Source organism: Rana temporaria, chromosome 6, assembly GCF_905171775.1.
Source record: "Rana temporaria chromosome 6, aRanTem1.1, whole genome shotgun sequence".
In the NCBI taxonomy this organism is placed as follows: domain Eukaryota; kingdom Metazoa; phylum Chordata; class Amphibia; order Anura; family Ranidae; genus Rana; species Rana temporaria.
The window spans coordinates 86,673,328-86,695,821 of NC_053494.1; the positions used below are offsets into that span (position 1 = coordinate 86,673,328).

General features: G+C 43.7%; 1 protein-coding gene across 2 annotated transcripts in view; it reads left to right on the forward strand.

Annotated features, from left to right (window-relative positions):
• Positions 1-22,494, forward strand: part of USP7 (ubiquitin specific peptidase 7) — a 507,717-nt gene that overhangs the window by 239,593 nt on the left and 245,630 nt on the right. For both annotated transcript variants that reach the window (XM_040356967.1, XM_040356966.1), the window contains exons 11-12: positions 14,635-14,717; positions 14,986-15,095. In XM_040356967.1, coding sequence (XP_040212901.1) covers positions 14,635-14,717; positions 14,986-15,095 — 193 coding nt within the window. The remainder of the gene's footprint in view (positions 1-14,634; positions 14,718-14,985; positions 15,096-22,494) is intronic.

The window sequence follows — 22,494 nt, forward strand, 5'->3', positions numbered from 1 at the left end:
CCACCTGCACAGCCCGCACCTTGCTAATCTGGTTAACCCAGCTTCAAGAACTACTAGAAAGCGACACACCTAGAGAAGAGTTAAGACCATCCCCACGCTGATAAGAGCAGCAGGTTTTTTAGCAGATGCCTTGGCTGAGTGTCAGAATATCTTTAAGAGCCACTACACTTCTCAACTCAGCCCTAAGAGCTCTGTGGCTGAAATCTTGGGGAGGTGATATCTCTTAAAAAAAAAAAAAAAAACAGGCTGTGCGGAATTCCATTCATTGGAGACCTGTTGTTCGGGCCTGAACTAGAAACGGTGCTGGACAGGATCGCAGCAAAGAACAAGAGTTTTCCCGAAAAAGAAACCAAGGGAAAATGACCTTTTGGCAATTCAAGAAGTTTAATGAGCCTGGGGAACAGCTAAACAAAAAATTCAAGGGTGAATTCATTCTCAAGCCGCCTAACCCAAAAAACAATGACTGTTGTCAAGTAGGGGGCAGACTCGCAGCTTTCTCCAATCAATGGATGAAAGCAGCGAGAAACTAATTCATCATATGCACCGTAACAGAGGGCTACGCAATAGAATTGACCATGCGCCCCCCAACCAAGTACCTGGTAACCATGCTACCAAGAGACGATGATCGAGCGAAATCCTTTTGGAATCCATACAAATTTCACTAGATCAGGTGATCTGCCCAGTACCTCAAAAAGAGTAACAAAGGTGGTTCTATTCCCGTATCTTTGCAAAGAGAAAACGGTCGGGCAAACTGAGGCTCATATTAAACCTCAAGCCACTCAACAGAGGAATACAATTCAGAATGGAGTCTTTTTACTCGATCAGAAACATCCTACCACCGAAGACATTCATGGCAACTACAGACCTTACAGTATTCCCATTTACATGTACCCATAAGACAGTCGCCAAAAATTCCTGAGGTTTGCAGTTCAAGTGCCAGCAACCACTCTGTACCTACAATATACAGCTCTCCCTTCGACATTTCCTCCTCACCCAGAATCTTCTCAAAGATAATGGAAGACACGCTAAAGGGTTTGAGACAACAAGGCATTGGCATATCATACCTGGACGATCTACTTATCTTTGCAGATTCAGTAGAAACCTTAGCACAACCTGCGCACAAGCATGTCCCATCTGCAGAACCTGGGGTGGATAGTAAATGCAGAGAAATGGTATTAATATTTTTGGGCTGCATACCGGACTCCAGGCTAACCTTCCTAACAGAAGAAAAGAGAGAAAAAACTAAATCACACAGGCGGTAACCTCCCTAAGAGAGACCAGCACCATCACAATCGGACAGGGAATGACAGTGCTAGGTCTGATGACAAATTCTATCCCAGCCGTCACATTGGCACAGATTCATATGAGACCCCTACAGTATCTCATTCTATCCCAATGGGATGTTAATCCACTTCTATACATCGAAGGATGGAAATGAGCCCAATCCAACCCAGTCAGGATCACCAACGACACACATGGAGGGCCTCTGCACTCAAGGGATATGGAGTTCCAGATGGGCCAAAGCCTCCTAGCCTCCTCAAATATGAGAAAACTAAAAGTGTGGAGGAAGCACTGAAAGCGGTCAAACTGGCAATACAGGGGAGAGATGTAAAAGTGCTATCGGACAATGTCACGACTGGCATACCTAAACAAGTAGGGACAAAGTTATGAAAACTTGATGAGGCTGACGGAAACAATACTGCTATACGCAGAATCCAATTTAAGGTCTATATCAGCCATTCACCTAAGCCCCCTTTCACACTTGTACGACTTCAAAATCGCGCGATTTTACCGCGATTCCGTGGGCGCGATTTTGCCGCGATTCGCAACCGCGATTTCCATGAATGCCTGTGTAAGTGGCATCAAAATCGGACCAAAGTAGTGCAAGGACTACTTTGAAGTAGGCACAACTTAAAGTCGTGCCAGTATGAATGGTAGTCATTGAAAATAATGGAGAATGACTTGTCATACGATTTTGCAGTCGTATAAGTGTGAAAGGGGACTAAAGTGAACAGACAACACTCTAGCAGACTCCTTGAGCCTCAAGACCATAAAGCAGACGGAGTGGTCACTGAAACAAACAACCTTTTCACAAATCACTCAAACTTGGGGGTGTCCGAAGTAGATCTGTTCGCCTCCGAAGCAAACACAAAATCTCCAACGTTCTTCTCGCTAGATCCCACGGATGGCAACAGCGGAGTAGATGCCTTCATTCAAAGTTGGGTATGACAACTGTGTTATGCATTCCCTCCTACTGCCTTAATACCAAGAGTGAATCGGAAGATAAAGGCAGAAAGAGCAGCAGTGATACTAATAGCACTGCACTGGCCACAAAGGGCATGGTTCAGCCACTTGAAATACCTCCGCATCCAACCTCAACTGACACTGACGTACTAGCCAGATCTATCACAGGGCCCAGTCAACCATCCGAACCAGAGTCCTGAAGCTTTTGGCTTGGTTACTGAAAGGGTAAGACTTCAGAACAAATGGCTGTCAAACAAGGTGATCAACACCATCCTAGACAGAAGGAAACCCGTGACCAGGGCAATCCTACAAAAATTTGTCTCCTGGAACAAAAACAAACTGACTTCCAGTAGAGGGATAATTCTAACAGTCCTGGGTTCCTTGCAAGATGGAGCAGACAAAAATATCTCCAAAGCTATGATTAAGGTACAAGTGGCGGCACTTTCCTCGTTCATGGATATCGGACTCGCAGACGACCCACTGATAAAGCAATTCCTGATGTCGCTTAAAAGATCTTGACCTGCCAAAATGAACAGAACCCCAACACGGGACAGGTCAACGGTGCTTAATGTTTCTCTCCACTCCATTCGAACCGACAGAGGACAGCTCAGACAAAAACCTCTCTAAAAACTGCACTTCTTGTGGCCCTAGTATCTGCTAGAAGAGTAAGCGAAATCCAAGCCCTGTCCATGATGGAACCATACTGCCTAATACACGTAGACAAAATAATTCTCTCACCAGACCCAACCTTCCTACCCAAGGTCTCTTCAACATTCCATAGAACCCAAAAAAATCATCATCCCTTCGCTTCCAAAAACTATAGACAACAAGAAAAGGAACATTTTACAGCAAACTCTCTATGTAAGAAACACGCTCATTGCATACCTCGAGAGAACACGGGCTTGGTGAAAAACAACGCCTTTGTCCTCTATTCAGGAGTTAACAAATGGAAACAAATACCAAAAATACCATCAGCAGATGGATAAGAATGGTCATACAGACGACCTATGAGGCACAAGATCTCACTCCTCCAGGAGGGATCAGAGCACAAACAACCAGAGCCTGGGCATCCTCGGTTGCAGAGAAAGGGGCGACTCCGGAGCAGATCTGCAGGGCAGCGACATGGTCGAGCTCCAGTACCTTTGCAAGGCACTACCGTATAGACCAGCTGTCCGACCAAGACCAGGCATTTGGTTGCAAGGTGCTTGTGTCTCTACCCCCACCCTAGTAAGTATTGCTTGATAGATCCTCTCATATGCTGCCCTGGAAGACTATTCAAGAAAACAGAGTAAGGTATCTGGTAACTTTTTCTAAGAAGTCCAGGGCAGCACTAGTTCCCATCCTTAATCAACAGATACAAATCAATGAAAGGAATTCATGGACAAGCCGCACTCCAAAATAAAACAAAAAATGTAGCCTTTATTGTTGTAAAAGGATAAACACTACAAAACACAGCACAGCAAGCAGTGGGATACAACTGATGCGTTTCGCACAAAAGTTCAGTTCTTAGTCATAGCTAAATAAGCTTAATCAACAGATACCAAATAGAGGGGGAGCTTCAAGCTTACTGTGATTTCCTTTGGTACTTTAATACAACTGAGGCACGCATGTGAGACTGAAATTTTATAATGGACTCATGTGTTTCCTGTTTCAGGCAGGAGGAGCCTATCGCTCAGATGCTGCCCTGGAAGACTTCTTAGGCCCCTTTCACCCTGCAGACCGTATGTCCGCTTTTTCAGCCATCCGTATGCGGATGAAAAAGGGACATTGAGATCCGCAATGCTCCAATTCTGCAGACGGAAGAAAACCCTACTACGGTCCGTGTTCATCCGATCCCCCCCAAAGGGGAGAGCGGAGAAAAGACAGGGCGGGCCATGCACAGTGTGTTCGGGGACCGCCCTGTTATCCGCCGGCTCAGCGGGGATCAACGGAGCAATCCCCACTGAGCATACGGAGGTTCGCGGGGCAGATCATTACTGATCCGCCCTGTGTGAAAGGGTCCTTGGTTACCAGGTACCTGACTGTTTTCTGAATCTGTCACATCTTGGACAGATTACAGCCTCAATACGTCCATCTTTGTCCTGGAGTCAGAAACGCCCACCTTCTACACTCATTTCTCAACCAGAATCAGACCCTGATATGCTAGTCCTAGACCAGGGGTTTCCAAACTTTTTTGAAAGAGGGCCAGATTTGATGAAGTGAACGTGCGTGAGGGCCGACCATTTTGCCTGAGATTCTTTGAACCATTAAAATCTGTGTCGGTGTGTTCGTCCAAGCACTAATACACTGCCCAAAAATAATTCTCCTACCTTTGTGTCTGTGTGTGGTGAATATATATATATATATCTCTATATCTCCTCTTTGGCCCCCAACAAATCCCAGAGCTCCACTCAGGGTAAGGATGAGATCAGGTTGTAAAGAAAATAAATATTTTCTCTTCTTTATCCCCTGAGAAATCTGGCCTCTCTCTCTTCTGTGGCCCCCAAGCTCCACTCGGCAAGGATGAGCTATTTATTATTTTTTTTTATAGATTAGTTTAGAGAATATATAAATAATTTTTTAAAACCGAGCTCATCCTTGCTCCGTGCAGAGCTTGGGGGGGCCACAAAACTGATAAAAGCAAATTGCAAGTGGGGGCCATATAAAACCAGGCCGCGGGCCGGACTTTGGACATGCCTGTCCTAGACGATGCAGAGTCATTAAAGAAGGCATGTTGAGGCAGTGTAGGAGGAAGTCATGGAAGACTTCTCTCCCCGCCTTGCTGTCTTATTGAGGAGGAAGCTCCTCACAACATATTTGCTACTGTTAAAGGGGAGTTCCACCCACAATTTCACTTTTTAAATATAAATACCCCTGTAATACACAAGCTTAATGTATTCTAGTAAAGTTAGTCTGTAAACTAAGGTCCGTTTTGTTAGGTTGTTGCAGCATTTAAATAGTTTATAATCTAGAAATAGACCGTGGCCATCTTAAGTGTGGGCATCATGAAGCCAGACTGTATGACTTCCTGGATTTCAGCTTTGCATATCTCGCACATGCTCAGTGCACAAGCAATGTAATAGGTTTCAGTCAGGTTTGCAAGGACTACTGGGAAACATGATGCCTATCCCAGAAACCCTTGCAAATAGCCTAGGCAAATAAGGAGGAGGAAGTAATGGACTACAAAATAAAGGTATTTACAAGCAACAAATTAAATAAAAATTGTCCATTCTGAACACTATGAGATTAGAGCATGCAGCACAGACAAACATAAAAAAATGGGTGGAACTCCACTTTAAAGAGCTTGTTTCATCTGTCCACAAAAGCCTTGGCACTGTGCATCCTGACTCTTCCTTAATCTCTGCATGTTCGTTTTGGGCACAAAACGTCCAGCAAAAACTAAGTATTCCCTGTTCATGAACAGATGGAACATATAGTATATGATGGCTTTGTCAATTGCTGAACTCTATCCATTAAAAAAAAGTTTAAAAAAATTGGGTTATTCATGTGGTTGTTCCTACTGTCCCTAACCTAAACAAACCTGTACCTTTTTGAAGATGGTTCTTCTATCAAAGATTCTCCTTGAGAGAGAAGTCCTGTATTACAATATACATAAGGCAACATTCTTGTGCCCATGTCCCCCCACTGTGAATAGTCTAGGAGCTGTATTCAAGAATTACTCATGAGTTCTGAGTCGTGCTATGCAGGGTTTGACAAATTTGCTTGGAATCTAGGAGCCAGCTAAAAAAGTTAGGAGCCAGAAAACGCACCCTGTCCCGACGAGCTTGCGCGCAGAAGCGAACACATACGTGAGCAGCGCCCGCAAATGTAAACGGTGTTCAAACCACACATGTGAGGTATCGCCGTGATTGGTAGAGCGAGAGCAATAATTCTAGCCCTAGACCTCCTTTGTAACTCAAAACATGCAACCTGCAGATTTTTTTAAATGTTGCCTATGAAGATTTAAGGGTAAAAGTTTGTCGGCATTCCACAAGCGGACGCAATTTTGAAGCGTGACATGTTGGGTATGAATTTACTCGGCGTAACATCATCTTTCATAATATTAAAAAAAAAATTGGGGATAACTTTACTGTTGTCTTGTATTTTAATAAAAAAAATTGTATTTTTTTCCCAAAAAAGTGTGCTTGTAAGACCGCTGCGCAAATGCTGCGTGACAAAGTATTGCAACGATCGCCATTTTATTCTCTAGGGTGTTAAGATAAAAAATATATATAATGTTTGGGGGTTCTAATTAGAGGGAAGAAGATGGCAGTGAAAATAGTGAAAAATGACATTAGAATTGCTGTTGAACTTCTAATGCTTAAAGCGGAGTTCCGGCCACAATTTCACTTTTTAAATATAAATACCCCTGTAATACACAAGCTTAATGCATTCTAGTAAAGTTAGTCTGTAAACTAAGGTCCGTTTTGTTAGGTTGTTTCAGCATTTGGACACTTTCTAAAATAGAAATTGACTGGGGCCATCTTAAGTGTGGGCATCATGAAGCCAGACTGTATGACTTCCTGGATTTCAGCCTTGCAGATCTCGCACATGCTCAGTGCTGCACAAGCAGTGTAATAGGTTTCAGAACCTGTACTGTCCAAGTCACATGATTCTTCGAGACTGGGGAGTGCACAGACTCCTGGAAAGTTACACCCACTACATTCCCTGGAGTCTGTGCGGTGTAGGTTAGGCAGCTTAAGCACCTAGGTGCAGGAAGTGGGAAGATTAACTATTCTGCCTAGCAACAACACTTTGAAGGCATCTAAAAAATATATTTTTTTTCTTAAAGGACTAATGACATTTTTTTTAAAACTACTGATGTAATGTTATATTTATGGGTGGAACTCCACTTTAACTTGTAATCAACGGCCACCACCAGATTTTTTTTTTTTTTTGCCCACCTTCCAAGCCAAGTCGCCCTGGCGACCGGGATTTGTCGAGCCCTGGTGCTATGTGTCATTTTTTTCAGTACTGCTTGGTGGGTTGTGATTCGGGCAGACAGTACATTTGTTTGTGAGTGTTTTAACATCTCTTCATGCTCTCACAATAAAGAATACAGTGAGCACTATACTGTTCTCTTTTGTATGTCTATTCACACAATGAGGAATATATAGCTGAAACCTCTGTCTTAATGCGGTTGAAAAAACGCTGATGTCCACACAAAAAACATGCAAGGCAATGGCATAATGTGCTAGTATGCAGCTAGTGGGTTTTTTGTTTTTTATGCATGGGGTTTCCCTTAAAATCCACACCAGCTGTCAGCAAGGAAGCCTGTTAACAGCTAATGATTCATCTGTTAACGCAGCGGCCAATTTCCCAACCCACTCCTTAATCCATTGATTGACTTCAGTACAACCGGCCTGCCATATTTTTTAAATATGATCACTGCCAGTGGCTTTATTCGCTAGCGGTAATCGTGTTCTGTTGGCCACGCACAAATTCCCTGATCCGCACTGTGCTGATGGGGGGAATTGAGCTATTTCTTTATCGTACACCACGGGACATAGAGCCTCTATTCATTACATAGTAGGTTGTATGGTCACCAGAGGTGATTGGACACTGGCACAACCAATGAAGAAAAGTTCCCCTCCATATAACCCCTCCCATAAAGAAAGTACCTCATTTTTTCCGCCAGTGTCTAAGGTGTTGGAAGAATGTTCTGAAGGAAGCTCTACAAAAGAGGCAGTCTAGGGGTAAAAGAACTACACTTTTGGGTCCATCCAAGACGCCTAAATTATTTATGTCAAAACTGGATGGTATCCGGGCCTCGTGAACGATGTGTCGCCTGTAATGTGTCTCTTCGGAGGACTGGGCTCTAGGGTCAAGCACTTTCGCTACACTGTATGCTAAAGGTCCTGGCAGAGTCTTTTACAAGGCCCAGGGAAGAGGCCTTCTTTAATAAGGAACACATATGCCTGAAGGTTGGCACACATACCCGCCGTGATGGGTGAAGATTGGTTCTGTCTGGTCTCGGCAGAAAACCTGCGGCGAGGGATAAAGTAAACCAGGAAAGAGTCCTAAGCATGAAGCTTAAGGACCTTTCCTATTTTTGGGTAGGTGTCTTCTCTTTGGCCACCACTTGAGGGAGTAAAGAGCTGAGTTTCACTCACCATGCTCCAGAGCAGTGTCTGTTCAGACAGCACACTCCTGCTGCAGCGCTCTGCCATGGACGGCTGCCACTTTCCTCCTCTCGGACAAGGGTCAGGATCTTCCCTCATCTCAGAACGCCGCCATTAGCCCCTAGGTAGCGCAAGGGGGCGCACTTTATGGTGTACGGCGAGGAGGGGGAGGGGGGGTCGCGAGCGTGCACATGCGCGAGGAAGGCTATTCCTACGGCAATCGAACAGGCAGGAAGTTATAAAGGAGCCTCAAAAGCCTGGAGCTTTCCTTGAAGGGACACAGCAGGGTAAAGAGCAAGCAAGATCTCTGTGGTTGGCTGAGCACTCCCAAATTAGACACCTACTCAAGCTTGAAACTGTTACTAGTTGCAGGCTTAATGTGAAATGCTAAACTAGCACTGTAGTATATGTTTTGGTTCCTTGGCTTTGCTTAGTAATATGTCTTCCCAAAGAAAACAATCGGGGACTAAAAACAAAAAAAAAGCACTGCCGCCTGAGGCAGGAGGCTCTAACTGTGCCTGCGCTGTACCTTCCTCTCCTGTTATATCTGATGCATCTATACAGGATGAGCAATTGCCTCTATCAGGAGTAGCAGCCTCTCCTGTGGTGCCGGTGCCTGCATATGTCACTGAGGATACTTTGGCAGCAGCCCTAAACAACTTAAAAGGGAGAATCACTACGTTAATTGCAAAGTCCTCACAAAAGGACAAAAAGCGAAGTGGGTCTACTGTTTTAGATCTCCTTTCAGAAAAATATGAGGATGAAGTAACACCATCAGGGGATAAGGATGAAGAGTCGGAGGAATCAAGGGATATCAGAAGAAACTTTCTCTGCTTCCCAGGTTCTGAGATCGCAGGTGCAATGTTATGCTGAAGCAGTATGCGCTACATTTAAAGCGGAGTTCTGGCCACAATTTCACTTTTTAAATATAAATACCCCTGTAATACACAAGCTTAATGTATTCTAGTAAAGTTAGTCTGTAAACTAAGGTCCGTTTTGTTAGGTTGTTACAGCATTTAGACACTTTATAAAATAGAAATTGACTGGGGCCATCTTAAGTGTGTGCATCATGAAGCCAGACTGTATGACTTCCTGGATTTCAGCCTTGCAAATCTCGCACATGCTCAGTGCTGCACAAGCAGTGTCAGATCAGGTTTCAGCACCTGTGCTGTTCAAGTCACATGATTCTTTGAGACTGGGGAGTGCACAGACTCCTGGAAAGTTACACCCACTACATTCCCAGGAGTCTGTGCGGTGTAGGTTAGGAAGCATTAAGCACCTAGGTGCAGGAAGTGGGAAGATTATTCTGCCTAGCAACAACACTTTGAAGGCATCTAAAAAAAAATTTGTAAAGGACTAATGACATTTTTTTAAAACTACTGATGTAATGTTATATTTATGGGTGGAACTCCACTTTAAGTTGCCCTCCAGAGTTAAAGGGGTTGTAAACGATTTTTTTTTTGTTTTCATAATAAGCATCCTTTACCTGCAGACATTCCTCTTTTCACTTCCTCATTGTTTTTGCTCAGAAGTTGCTCTATTTCTTCTCTGTTCTGTTCACTTCCTGCTTGTCTGAGTTTACTGACCACCGTGATGGGAGGCTTTACTGCGGTGGTCAGTAACGTGCTCACCCCCTACATCTGTGTGGCAGAACAGAGGAGGTGTGAATTACTGGGCGTGCCGCAATTCATACTGGGAAATGTAGTTCTTACATTAACGAGCAATGCAAACCAGGAAGTGAATGAGAGAACAGAAACTAGAATGCCGGATGTGATATAGATGAAGGAATTTAATAGGTATTCACTTGTTTTTAACAGAATCATTACACTATTATGTCTTGTCTACCTTGCAGACATTAATTTTAGGCAAATTTTTTTTTTCCTTTAGTGACTTTTTAACTGAATCACCTGTCTCCTCCCTGGGTTCATTAAGATGCCTGCAGGGTGCATGTTCTTTTCCGGTTCATCCTTTACTGAAGAATGTGAATTACGCAGACTGGAAACATCCAGATAAGTGTTTTTCCACCTCCTAGGAAATTTGAGGTTCTTTATTCTATGGAGGAGAAGTTTACCAAGAAGTGGAGTCTGCTCTTTGTAGATGCCGCTATCTCTTGTGTAAATGAGAACCTGACTTGTCCGGTGGCAAATGCTCAGGTATTTAAAGATCTGTTTGAAAAGAAATTGGAATCTTTAATAAAGTTGTCTTTCCTTTTTGGCTGGTGCAGTGGCCCAACCTGCTGTGGCAGCAGTTGGTATGTGTTAGGTCCTAAAGGCCCAGTTTCATTCAAGACTACTGCAAAGCAGTATTCTAGCTGCCTGGAACAGGAAAAGCCAAGCTCTGGTTTTACCCATGCGCCTGTCTCCACAGGTGAGCCAAAGATTCAGTTGGTTAAAGATCAAGAACTTGTGGAAAGGAAGGTCCTTTCTCCCAGTCACCTGGAAGGTGGTGTCTACGGATGTTAGCCTGTTGGGCTGGGGAGCAGTGTTAGAAGAAGCTTCAGCCCAGAGTACCTGGGCCAAGACCGAAGAGAGCCTGCCCATCGACATACTGGAGATTCGGGCTGTACACTTGGCCCTCAGAACCTGGACACACAGGCTACAGGGCCCACCCTGTTCGGATTCAATCCGACAATGCTACTGCAGTAGCTTATATCGATCACCAAGGAGGCACCCAGAGTTGGGATGCTCAGGAGGAGTTGAATTGAATTTTGACATGGGCAGAAAAACGTGTTCCTTGTCTTTCTGCAATCTTCATTCCAGGAGTAGAAAACTGGCAAGCAGACTATCTGAGTCGCCAGCAGCTGTCTCCAGGAGAGTGGTCTTTCCACCCCGATGTCTTTCAGGCAATATGCCAAATATGGTGGACCTCGAATATAGACCTGCTAGCTTCCAGGCTCAACAGGAAGTTGGACAACTTTGTGTTTTCCGGTCTAGAGATCCGCTGGCCTATGGAACGGATGCTCTGATAATTCCCTGGAAGCAATTCTCATTGATCTATCTTCGATCCTTCTCTTACAAAGACTACTTTGCCAGATCAAGAAGGAGGGAATACCAGTAATCCTAGTGGCCCCAAATTGGCCCAGAAGGCCCTGGTACGCCGAGATCATAAAGATGGCGGTAGGAAGACCTTGCTTGTCACAAGGTCTAGTGTTCCATCTTTCCTTCCTTACAGAAACTAAATTTGACGGTCTGGCTAATGAGACCTACATTTTGAAGAAACGAGGGCTCTCGGGCCGAGTTCTTTCTACACATTAATGCTAGAAAGCCAGCTTCCAGGCTTATCTACTACAGAGTCCGGAAGGCGCATGTTTCCTGGTGTGAATCCAGAGAGTGGAAGTAAGATTCTCGCCTTTTGCCAATTAGGAGTGGATATGGAATTGGCCCTGAGTACCATCAAGGGTCAAATATCGGCTCTATCAGTCTTTTCAAAAACTGGCATCTCATTCCCTAGTCTGGGCATTCATTCAGGGAGTACTGCGGATAAATCTGCCAGTCAAGTCTCCCTTATGTCCCTGGGATTTAAACTCAGTATTGTCAGTCTTGCAAAATCAACCTTTTGAACCTATCCGCCATAATCCTTTGATTCTTTTGAGCAGGAAATTGGCCTTTTTGATTGCTATCTTTTCTGCTAGGAGAGTATCAGCTTTCTTGTAAAGAGCCTTATTTAATTTGTCACATAGACAAAATTGTACTACATCCCCATCCTACCTTTTTACCAAAGGTGGTGTCCACTTTTCATTTGAATCAAGACATTGTTTTACCTTTCTTTTTTCCAGATCCGCCGTCAGCTGCCTGCTCTGACTGCTCAGATACGTAAAACAGATATTTTGTTAATTTTTCCAGATTGTCCCAGGAAGGGCCAAGCGGCATCAAATTCCACCATTTCTAGGTGGATTCGACAAGTAATTAAGCTTATGGTTTAAGGAACAAGATTCCTCCTTTTTCTGTTAAGGTGCACTCTACCAGGGCAATAAGTGCTTCATGGGCAGTGCATCACTAGGCTTTCATGGCTCAGATCTGTAAAGCTGCGACTTGGTCTTCAGTCCATACTTTACTAAATTCTATCAAATAGATGTAAAAGGAAATAAGGATTCCGCTTTTGGGCGTAGCGTGCTGCAGGCAGCAGTATAGGGCTTCTTGTCAGTTAGTGGCCTGCTTTATCTATCTGTGTCTCCCACCCTTCATTGAGCATTGCTCTGGGACATCCCACGATTTAAGGAATAGAGGCTCTGTGTCCCGTGGTGTAGGATAAAGAAAATAGGATTTTTAATAATGGCTTACCTGTAAAATCCTTTTCTTGGAGTACACCACGGGACACAGAGGTCCCCCTTCTATGGGAACCTTACTGCTTTGCTACAACAACTGAGATACGAGGGTTTATATGGAAGGGGAACATGTCTTCATTGGTTGTGCCAGTGTCCAATCACCTCTGGTGACCATACAACCCACTATGTAATGAATAGAGGCTTTGTGTCCCGTGGTGTACTCCAAGAAAAGGATTTTACAGGTAAGCTGTTATTAAAAATCTTTTCTTTCTTGCAGGTAAGATAATCACATCTATGGCTTACCTAAAACATAACACACAGGATGAGTATTTATAAACCCTGGAAATATAGGCTTGTACCTCCCAGGTGGTTGGACACTGGCAAAGCTTTTGAGGACTCTGAGCACTTTACCTAGGACCTGCTCTCAGTAATCCCTATTTAGAATACTGTGGGCCGGATTCAGGTAGCCCAGCGTAATGATGTGCGGGCGTAACGTATCTCCGATACGTTACGCCGCCGTAAATTAGGGCGCAAGTTCCGTATTCATAAAGAACTTGCGCCCTAAGTTACGGCGGCGTAACGTATGTGGGCCGGCGTAAGCCCGCCTAATTCAAATGGGGATGATGTGGGCGTGTTATTTAAATTAAATTAATGGTGACCGACCCAGGCATGCACCGTTTGTGAAAGAATCCCAGTGCGCATGCTCGAAATTCTGCCGCAAATCTTCATTGCTTTCGACGTGAACGTAAATTACGTCCAGCCCTATTCGCGAACGACTTACACAAACGACGTAAAAATTCAAAATTCGACGCGGGAACGACGTCCATACTTAACATTGCGTAGGCCTCATAATAGCAGGAGCAACCTTACGCCGAAAAAGCCTAACATAAACGACGTAAAAAAAATAGCGCCGGGCGTACATAAATTTGTGAATCGGCGTATCTAGGTCATTTGCATATTCTACGCTGAAAACGACGGAAGCGCCACCTAGCGGCCAGCTTAAATATGCACCCTAAGATACGACAGTGTAAGAGACTTAGGTCAGTCGGATCTTAGGCTAATGTCGGCGTATCTTGCTTTGTGAATACAGAAAGAATATACGCCGGCGAACGTCGGTGCGGCTTTATACGGCGCCTGCGCACCGACTTTCGGCAACACGTGACACGCTGTATGCGACGGTCGGAAGGCTGTCAATCAAATAGGAACGCCCAGTCCCGCAGACCATACCCGGAAGCGGCGGAGAACATCTATCTCTAAAACGGTAAGTATTGCATTGATTTAAAAAAAAACACCCGATTGTGCTTCCCGTAATTAGCCTCAATCTAATGTTAAAAAAAAAATTTAAGCAGATTGACATGCCCAGATTTGTGTTTTTTTATTGGTCTTTAAAGTGATTGTAAAGTCTTGTTTTTTTCCTATAAAAATAAGGAAACATGTTATACTTGCCTGCTTTGTGAAATGGTTTTGCACAGAGCAGCCTGAATCCTCTTCTCTGGTCCTTCTGTGATCCTGGCCCCTCTCTCCTGTCCAGTGCTTCCATAGCAAGCAGCTTGCTAAGGAGGCACCCGAGCCAAGTCACAGCTCCCTGTGTCCATCCAGGACACGGAGCCCTGACCACTACCACGCTCTCCTCTTATTGGCTAATTGACTTTGATTGCAGCGGCAGCCAATGGCGCTTCTACTGTGTGTCAATCAGGAGGGCTAATCTCGGGTGGCTGTTATGCTCATTGACAGAGAGGGACCTCGGGTAAGTGTTGGGGGGGCTGTTGCACACAAAAGACTATACATATAATGTATTAAGATAAAAAAAAAATCTTTTTACAGCCCCTTTAATTTTAAAAACCTATGATTTTTTTCTTAACAGTTTATTGATCAGGTTAGTATACAGATTCCTAAGAAATTCCATGGTTGGTGATAAACCTTGTCTATTAGAAAATTTTTTTTCACATATAGTTTACTTTAATCCATATATTGCAGTTGACTTATAGATTTTATAATAATTTTTTTTTCCCCCCCCCAAACCAGTCTTTGAATCTTTTATCGATTATGTAGCAGTCGAACAACTAGATGGCGATAATAAGTACGATGCCGGGGAACATGGTTTACAGGTAAATTTTTTTTACCACTTTTGCTACAAAACCTAATTCTATGTTTTCTATTGCATGTTTGAGCTGCCTTGCTTTTTTTTAACATTGTCAGTTGGCGTTTTAAACATCCTATTCCAAGTACATACCTGCTGTTGCCCAATGGTCTTTGGTTATACCAAAAAAAAATAATCCTACACTTGAGTTGAGATTTGACTATAATTTCAGTTGTTGCAGCTAACTGTTCTCCTTTTTTTTTTTTTTTTTCTTCTTCTTTTTTTCTTTAATGTAGGAAGCAGAGAAAGGTGTTAAATTCCTAACGTTACCACCTGTATTACACCTTCAACTAATGCGATTTATGTATGATCCTCAAACAGATCAAAACATCAAGATAAATGACAGGTAAATCATGCTTTTCTCTGGAAATTATTTTTATTTATATATATATATAATGTGTGTGTGTTAGAAAAAAAATTATACTTGCCTGCTATGTGCAATCCTGAACCTCCTCTTCTGTGGAGGGGGTCTGGGTGGGGCTCTGTTAAAGGTCCAAGGGTGCCCCCTGTGTGGGCTATCGGGCAGTGCCCATTGTGAGGAGCCTTGTGCAGGGCCTAAGGTGGCAGAGGTCTCAGTCGCCGCCCCACAGGTTTTCACAGGTTTGTGGTTCCAAAGACGCATTGCTTTGTGGGGTCCCTCCCTAAGGAGTGGACAGTTCCACTGATGGTGGATCACCTTTCTCTAGGTTGTGCAAGGCGACCATGATTCTGGTAGAGGAGTCTCCAGCTTTTAAGGATCTGGCTGACATACATGGAGGGGGAGCAAACAATTAAAACCGCTAAGGTGATCAAATACCACCAAAAAGCTCTATTTGTAAGAAATACAGTACGTACATTTTGTTTGGAAGCCACGTCGCACGACCGCGCAATTGTCGGTTAAAGCGACGCAATGGCGAATCGCAAAAAGTGGCCTGGTCTTTGACCAGCAAAATGGTCCGGGCTGAAGTGGTTAAGTGTTGAACATGGTAGAAAGAATTTTAACGATTTCTGACCAAAATGAGCTTATGATGGTACACTTCCACCATATATGTACATGTGAACCTAGAGTAGTACAGCCTCAAACAGTGAGAGGGCTATGGGGGGATATTTGGATATTCTGGATGGGGCCAGATACCATCTAGTTGGCACCTTATAATTTGTATTTGTTTTCGAGAGCCACTATATTTTGTGTGGCCGATTTAGTTGTCTGCCAAATTTAAGACCAGTCTAGTTGATTTGGTTGAAGATGAAGATCTGTTTCCCATTTGGTTGTGTATGTTGGAGAAGCGGTTACGAGAGTTGTTTGTATATGGCAGAAATAAGTCTGTCTATGGGGGTCAGATTTGCATGCATTTTGTAAGATCGTGAAGTCTGGAGTTTGTGTGTCAGTTGGTTTGTTGTGTTTGAAAAAAAAAATATATATATTTGGAGATATCGAAAGGTTTCTGTGGATGGGAGGGAATGTGTTTGGCAAAAGTCTGGAAATGATATGATTTGCGAATTAAAGAAATGATGAACTCTAATTAAACCTACATTTGACCACGTTGAAAGAATTTGGAAAAGACCAGGCTGGGTAGAAGGAAGGGTTACGCAAGAATGAGAGGAGGGGATTATGTTTGAAATCGTGTTTTCAATCTGTCCCAAATGGAAAGGCTGTGTTTGGTAATAGGATTTGTGATTTTCTTCTGCTGTGTAGGAGTTAAAGGGGTTGTAAAGGTACAATTTTTGTTTCCTAAATACCTTACTTTACCTTAGTGCAGTCCTCCTTCACTTACCTAATCCTTCAATTTTGCTTTTAAATGTCCTTATTTCTTCTGAGAAACCCTCACTTCCTGTTCTTCTGTCTGTAACTCCACACAGTAATGCAAGGCTTTCTCCCTGGTGTGGAGTGTTGTGCTCGCCCCCACCCTTGGACTACAGGAGAGTCAGGACACCCATTACCACACAGCTCCTTTCTCTATCTGCAACATAGTGTTCCTGACTCTCCTGTAGTCCAAGGGACTACACCAGGGAGAAAGCCTTGCATTACTGTGTGGAGTTAGACAGAACAGGAAGTGAGGATTTATCAGAAGAAATAAGGACATTTAAAAGCAAAATCAAAGGATGAGGTAAGTGAAGGAGGACTGCACCAAGGTAAAAGAAGCCATTTAAAATGGGAGTTCACCCATAAATGTATGTTTACCCTTAGATGGATGCTCATTTAGTCTAGGGGAATCGGCTAGTTGTTTTAAAATCCGAGCAGTACTTACCGTTTTAGAGGGCGATCTTCTCCGCCGCTTCCGGGTATGGGTCTTCGGGACTGGGCGTTCCTTCTTGATTGACAGGCTTCCGAAAGGCTTCCGACGGTCGCATCCATCGCGTCACGAGTAGCCGAAAGAAGCCGAACGTCAGTGCGGCTCTATACTGCGCCTGCGCACCGACGTTCGGCTACTTTCGAAAAATCGTGACGCGATGGATGCGACCGTCGGAAGCCTGTCGGAAGACTGCCGGAAGTGGCGGAGAAGATCTCTCTCTAAAAAGGTAAGTACAGCTTTGATTTAAAAAAAAAAATAGTCGATTCCCCTAGACAAAATGAGCAGGAATCTAAGGGTATGTCCGGGTGAACCCCCGCTTTAAGAAAAAAAATTGTACCTATGCAATAATGGAATTTCTTTCATAGCGTGATATTTGGGTAATTGTGCTGCGCAATATTTAGTGAAATCTGGCAAATGAATTGGTTGGTTTTTCGTTGTGAAGTGATTGTTATAGGTAGTACTCTAAAGAGATATAAAAGTTTTTAGAGAGGATAGACATTTTGATCACTGTTATTCTACCCATCCATGCTAACTGTAGAGAAGACCAATTGGCTAGGAGTTTAGCAAGTTGTGTACGCATAGGTGGGTAGTTGACTGTGTAGAGGTCAAATGGATTTGCTGTAAAATGTATCCCTAGATAAGAAATATGTGAGGTCGACCAGACAAACGGGAGAGAATCATGACTAGTTTGGAGAGTAGGTGATAAAGATTTCTTTGATGTTTGGGTTAGATCGAATGCTTTATAGAAAGCCTCCAATTGTTTATGGAGTTGATGTTTTATCTTACGGTGGTGAGAGGCTTGGCTAATGCAGACCCCTCTAATATATGGTTTGAGGGCTTCCCAGCGGGTCTGTATCAGTAGAACTGTTATTCATAAGATCATTTTGTATTTGTAATTGATATATGGGTTTTGTCAAACTATCGTTCATGTACCAAGCGTGGAGGTTGGATATTGGAACCAAAGAAGGAGTTATAACTGCATTATGATCTGACCAGGTACAAGGCATAATAATTGAGTTAAGAATAAGTGCTGAGGTACTAATAATCACCAAAAGGTGGTTTATTCTGGGAAAACTGTGGGGATGGGAATATTGCGTATATTGTCTTCTGGCTGGATTGTGTTCTCTCCATGTGTCTAAGAGTATTGCTTAGACCCCTTTCACACTGAGGGCGTATTGCAGGCGCTTTAGCGTTAAAAATATCACCTGCAATCCGCCCTCAAACTGCTTCTCCATTGTCTTCAGTGTGAAAGCCCGACGGTAAAAAAAAGTCCTGCTAGCTGCAACTTTGGAGCGGTGTGTTTACCGCGCCTCCACCTCTCCTGCCCGTTGAAATCAATGGGACAGTGCGGCTATACTGCCCGCAATGCACTGCTTTTACCGCCGACGCTATGGGCGGCTCAGTGTGAAAGGGGTGTTAAGGAGTCTTCGATATGAGTCGAGGGGCCGTAGTTGGGGGATGTGTCCAGAAATGGGTATAATATTAGATTTGAATTGCCACCAAGAATGAGTGTGCCACTTGTGTTTCTACTACTGATAATAAATGTGAGAGGAAAAGATAATGGGTTGTTCTTGGAAGCATAGTAAGAAATTATAGTGACTTGATCATCTAACAAGAGACCGGAGAGTATAAGGCAGGCATGTCCAAAGTCCGACCCGCGAACCAAATGCGGCCCCCCTATTGATTTAATATGGCCCCCCTGGGAATTTGGATATATATTGTTTGTGGCCCCCAGGCCGAGGTGCTCTACTCCTGTTCCTTTCCACCCAGTTAGCCCCCCTCAAAATATGTCCCCATCTCCGCTTACCCAACCCAGTCTATTTTTGTTACTATTTCTTTTCTGGTTACCTTTCTTTTATATCCCTACTCCCCCCTCTCCTCTCTCTCTATCTTCCTGTTTTAAGACCATTTCTATTTCCAACGGTGGGAATTCATTTTGGTTATTACTGCCCTCCTTTTCCTGTCTAACTTATTCTGACTGCATCAAAGCATGTGTTTGTGCTTAAAATATAAATGTATAAAAGCGGTGCAATGGCATACCCGACACTCCTCGTCCCCCGTCCCCCCCCCCCTTCCCTATCCCCATTTCACCCCATCCCCTTTTCTCCCCCATCCCCTTTTCTCCCCCACATCGTGTGTGTGTATATATATATATATAAATGTATGTGTGTGTGTGTGTGTGTGTGTGTGTGTGTGTATGTTACTGATTTATTTTTTTGATCGATCGACTAATTTCGATTATTTATAACGCACACACAGATCAAACTACTTTTAGCTGATCTCCTTGCAGGCTGATTGCCAGTGCAGCTACCAACCACTGTAAAATGGATAGCAGGATACAAAAAACACACAAAGGCAGCGCTCGATGGGAATAGCGTTAAAACTTTTATAGTCCTCAAGTAGGTAAAAAAAATATATATATTGCACTGGAGATAAAATCTATGTAGCTACATAAACTGTAAAAATGGTGCGAGTACCACTGGTGATTCCAGATGAAGGGGGTTAACATCAGTCCGTCGGCATGTACATGTCCCGTGAATGGAACTATCACAACTACCAGTGGATTGCTGTAGAATCCCAGGTTGATAGAGGCAAGTATAACAACCCTTGCTTGTGGCAGATAGGTCCCGCCGGCATGCAGATATGAAGGCATAGCAAATGAGCTCTTCAGATGGACACGGAAAGCCCCGCTGGTGTCCGTGACATCACCGGATCTCCGACAGAACTCCCTGAAGACCCGGAAGCTGGCAGAGAGGTGAGTACCGATCAAAGTAATTTTTTACGATGAATCAAGAAATTAATAGTTAATTTCCACAGCCCTAATATATATATATCAATAATTTTCCTCTTTTTCCGCCCCCTAATAGTATGCGTATACATCCTTATTGTGCTAAATGTGAAATAATTTTATGAGCACTTCACATGCTCTGATGGTTTTCTCATATCCCCGGTCAGGGCATCTACCCCTCTTTGGATGTTCCCCAGGTCTAATTATTATTTTGCCTGTCTCCGAAGGGAGGGGGCTTATGCTCGGTTTCATTATGTTGCAGTACATGTTTGCATTCACGGTTCCCTCAATGGACTGTAGTTCCCTGGTGTTGGCAGCACTCATGCTGCCCCAGACCATGACACTCACACTACCATGCTTGACACTAGGCAAGACAGGTTTGTGTCTTTGTACTAAGTCTATCTTCAGCAAAGCTGGGCTTTCTTGTGCATCATCTTTAGAAGTGGCTTCCTTCTGGGATGACAGCCATGCAGACAAATTTGATGCAGTGTGTGGCTTATGGTCTGAGTACTGACTTGCTGACCCCCCACCCCTTCAACCTCTGCAGCAATGCTGGCAGCACTCGTATGTCTATTTCCCAAAGACAACCTCTGGATAGGACGCTGAGCCCGTACACTTAACTTCTTTTCTGAGTGGAACCTGTCCTAATCTGCTGTATTGTATTGGCCATCATGCTGCAGCTCAGTTTTCATGGTCTTGGCAGTCTTTTTATAGCCTAGGCTTTTCTTTATGTAGAGCAACAATAATTTTTTTCAGATTCTCAGTTCTTTGCAATGAGGTGCCATGTTGAACTTCCAGTGACCAGTATGAGTAAGGGCAATAACTCCAAATTTTAACACCTGTTCCCCATTCACACCTGAGACCTTGTAACACTAACGCGTCCCATGACACCTGGGAGGGAGAATGGCTAATTGGCCCCAGTTTAGACATTTTCACTTAGGGTGTACTCTTGTTGACAGCGGTTAAGACATTAATGGCTGTGTTATGTTGAGGGGACTGCAAATTTACATTGTCATACAAGCTGTACACTCACTACTTTACAGCAAAGTGTAATTTCTTCAGTGACACATGAAAAGATATATATGTATATAAAAAAACATTTCATGCTTTTCCTGAGTACGGGGATACCACATGTGGGACTTTTTGGGAGCCTAGCCACACACAGGACTAAAAAAACAATCGCCACCTTAAGGCTTTCTAAGAGCTTAAATTGTTGATTCACTCTTCACTACCTTACACAGTTTCAGAGGCCATGAAATGTGCAAATGTCACAAAATGACCCTATTTAGGAAAGTAGACACCACAAATTATTTGCTGCGCTGAATCTTGAATCCATGTAATGTAATATTTTTTTTTTTGTCATAAGTGATTGTGTAACTTTTTTTTTTTCAAAGTTGTTAATAAATGATATATTGCTCAACCATGCCATGTGCATATGTGAAATTACACCCCAAAATACATTCTGATGCTTCTCCTGAGTACGGGCATACCACATGTGGAACTTTTTGGCAGTCAAGCCACGTACAGTGACGTAAAATAAACTGCTACCACCTGAATTCCGGTTTGGCCAGTGAATGGGGGAAGTACGGGTGCTGCAGAAGTGGTGGGCTCCCACTTTGGATTGGCAAATACAGCAGGAAGGGCACTATAGACTCGATGGGCTTTGTCTTCTTAGTGGCTGTGGGACACTATTGTGCTAGCCACTTCTCCAGCTTGAACTGCACTTATTGGACTTGCCATATCACCAAGTGTTGCTGCAGTGCTGGATGTACTAGGCCAGTGGTGCATGCCAGTTCACCAGAAGGATGAGCGGCGCTAGTACTGGCTCTCTGCTCTATACGACAGCCCTGTGGTTCTTGCACCTGAACAGCAGCAGAACGCGGTCGGGTGCGTCTGACCTTGGCAGGGACCACTACTCCGTCATTTGAACTATCTGTCAGGAACACTGGAAATACAACCTTCTGGCACAGTGCCACCAGCAGAACTTGCTGAACACGGAGGATTACCAAGGATTGTCAGTATATCCCAGGACCCATAAAGGCCCAGGCTAGGGTTTTAGCCACATGCTGATTATCTTATAAAGCTCCGGTAAGCCTCCGATTCATAGGGTGTCGGTGGTGGTGGTTCTCAAGTCACTTTTTATATCTTTTATGTGCAATCGATTCACGATATACTTCACCATTGAGTGTTTCTTTTGCAAAACGGTACAACAAATCGTGGATTCGATTGGGGGTTCCAACCACTTTCTCCCCCCCCGTGAGGATCGTTTAAAGGCCCTGGCTGGGGTTTGCAGCCGCAAGCATTTACTGCTTGCCTTGTGGTAAGCCTCCAATCTTTATTGCATCGTGGTGGTGGCTGTCTTATTTGTTCATTATTTGTTCACCTGCATATGAACTTTATTCATTGTGGACACATTGGGAATATTTTTTAACCTCCTTCACAGCTTCCCATTAATTTGGGTCTACTGGTCTCAATTTTTTATCTTATCAATTACTGTTTAGATTTAATTAATTAGCGCAACATCTCTTCCTTTTTCTCCATTTACATTGTGTATGTATGACACTGTGTTGTTGCAGCTCTGTTAGGAATTTTTGATCTGTCAGGGTGCCACTGCTGTCTACAGGATCGTATTCTGAGCCTAAATCTGACATATGGGTGACTTCCTCTTCACTCTCATCTTTCAT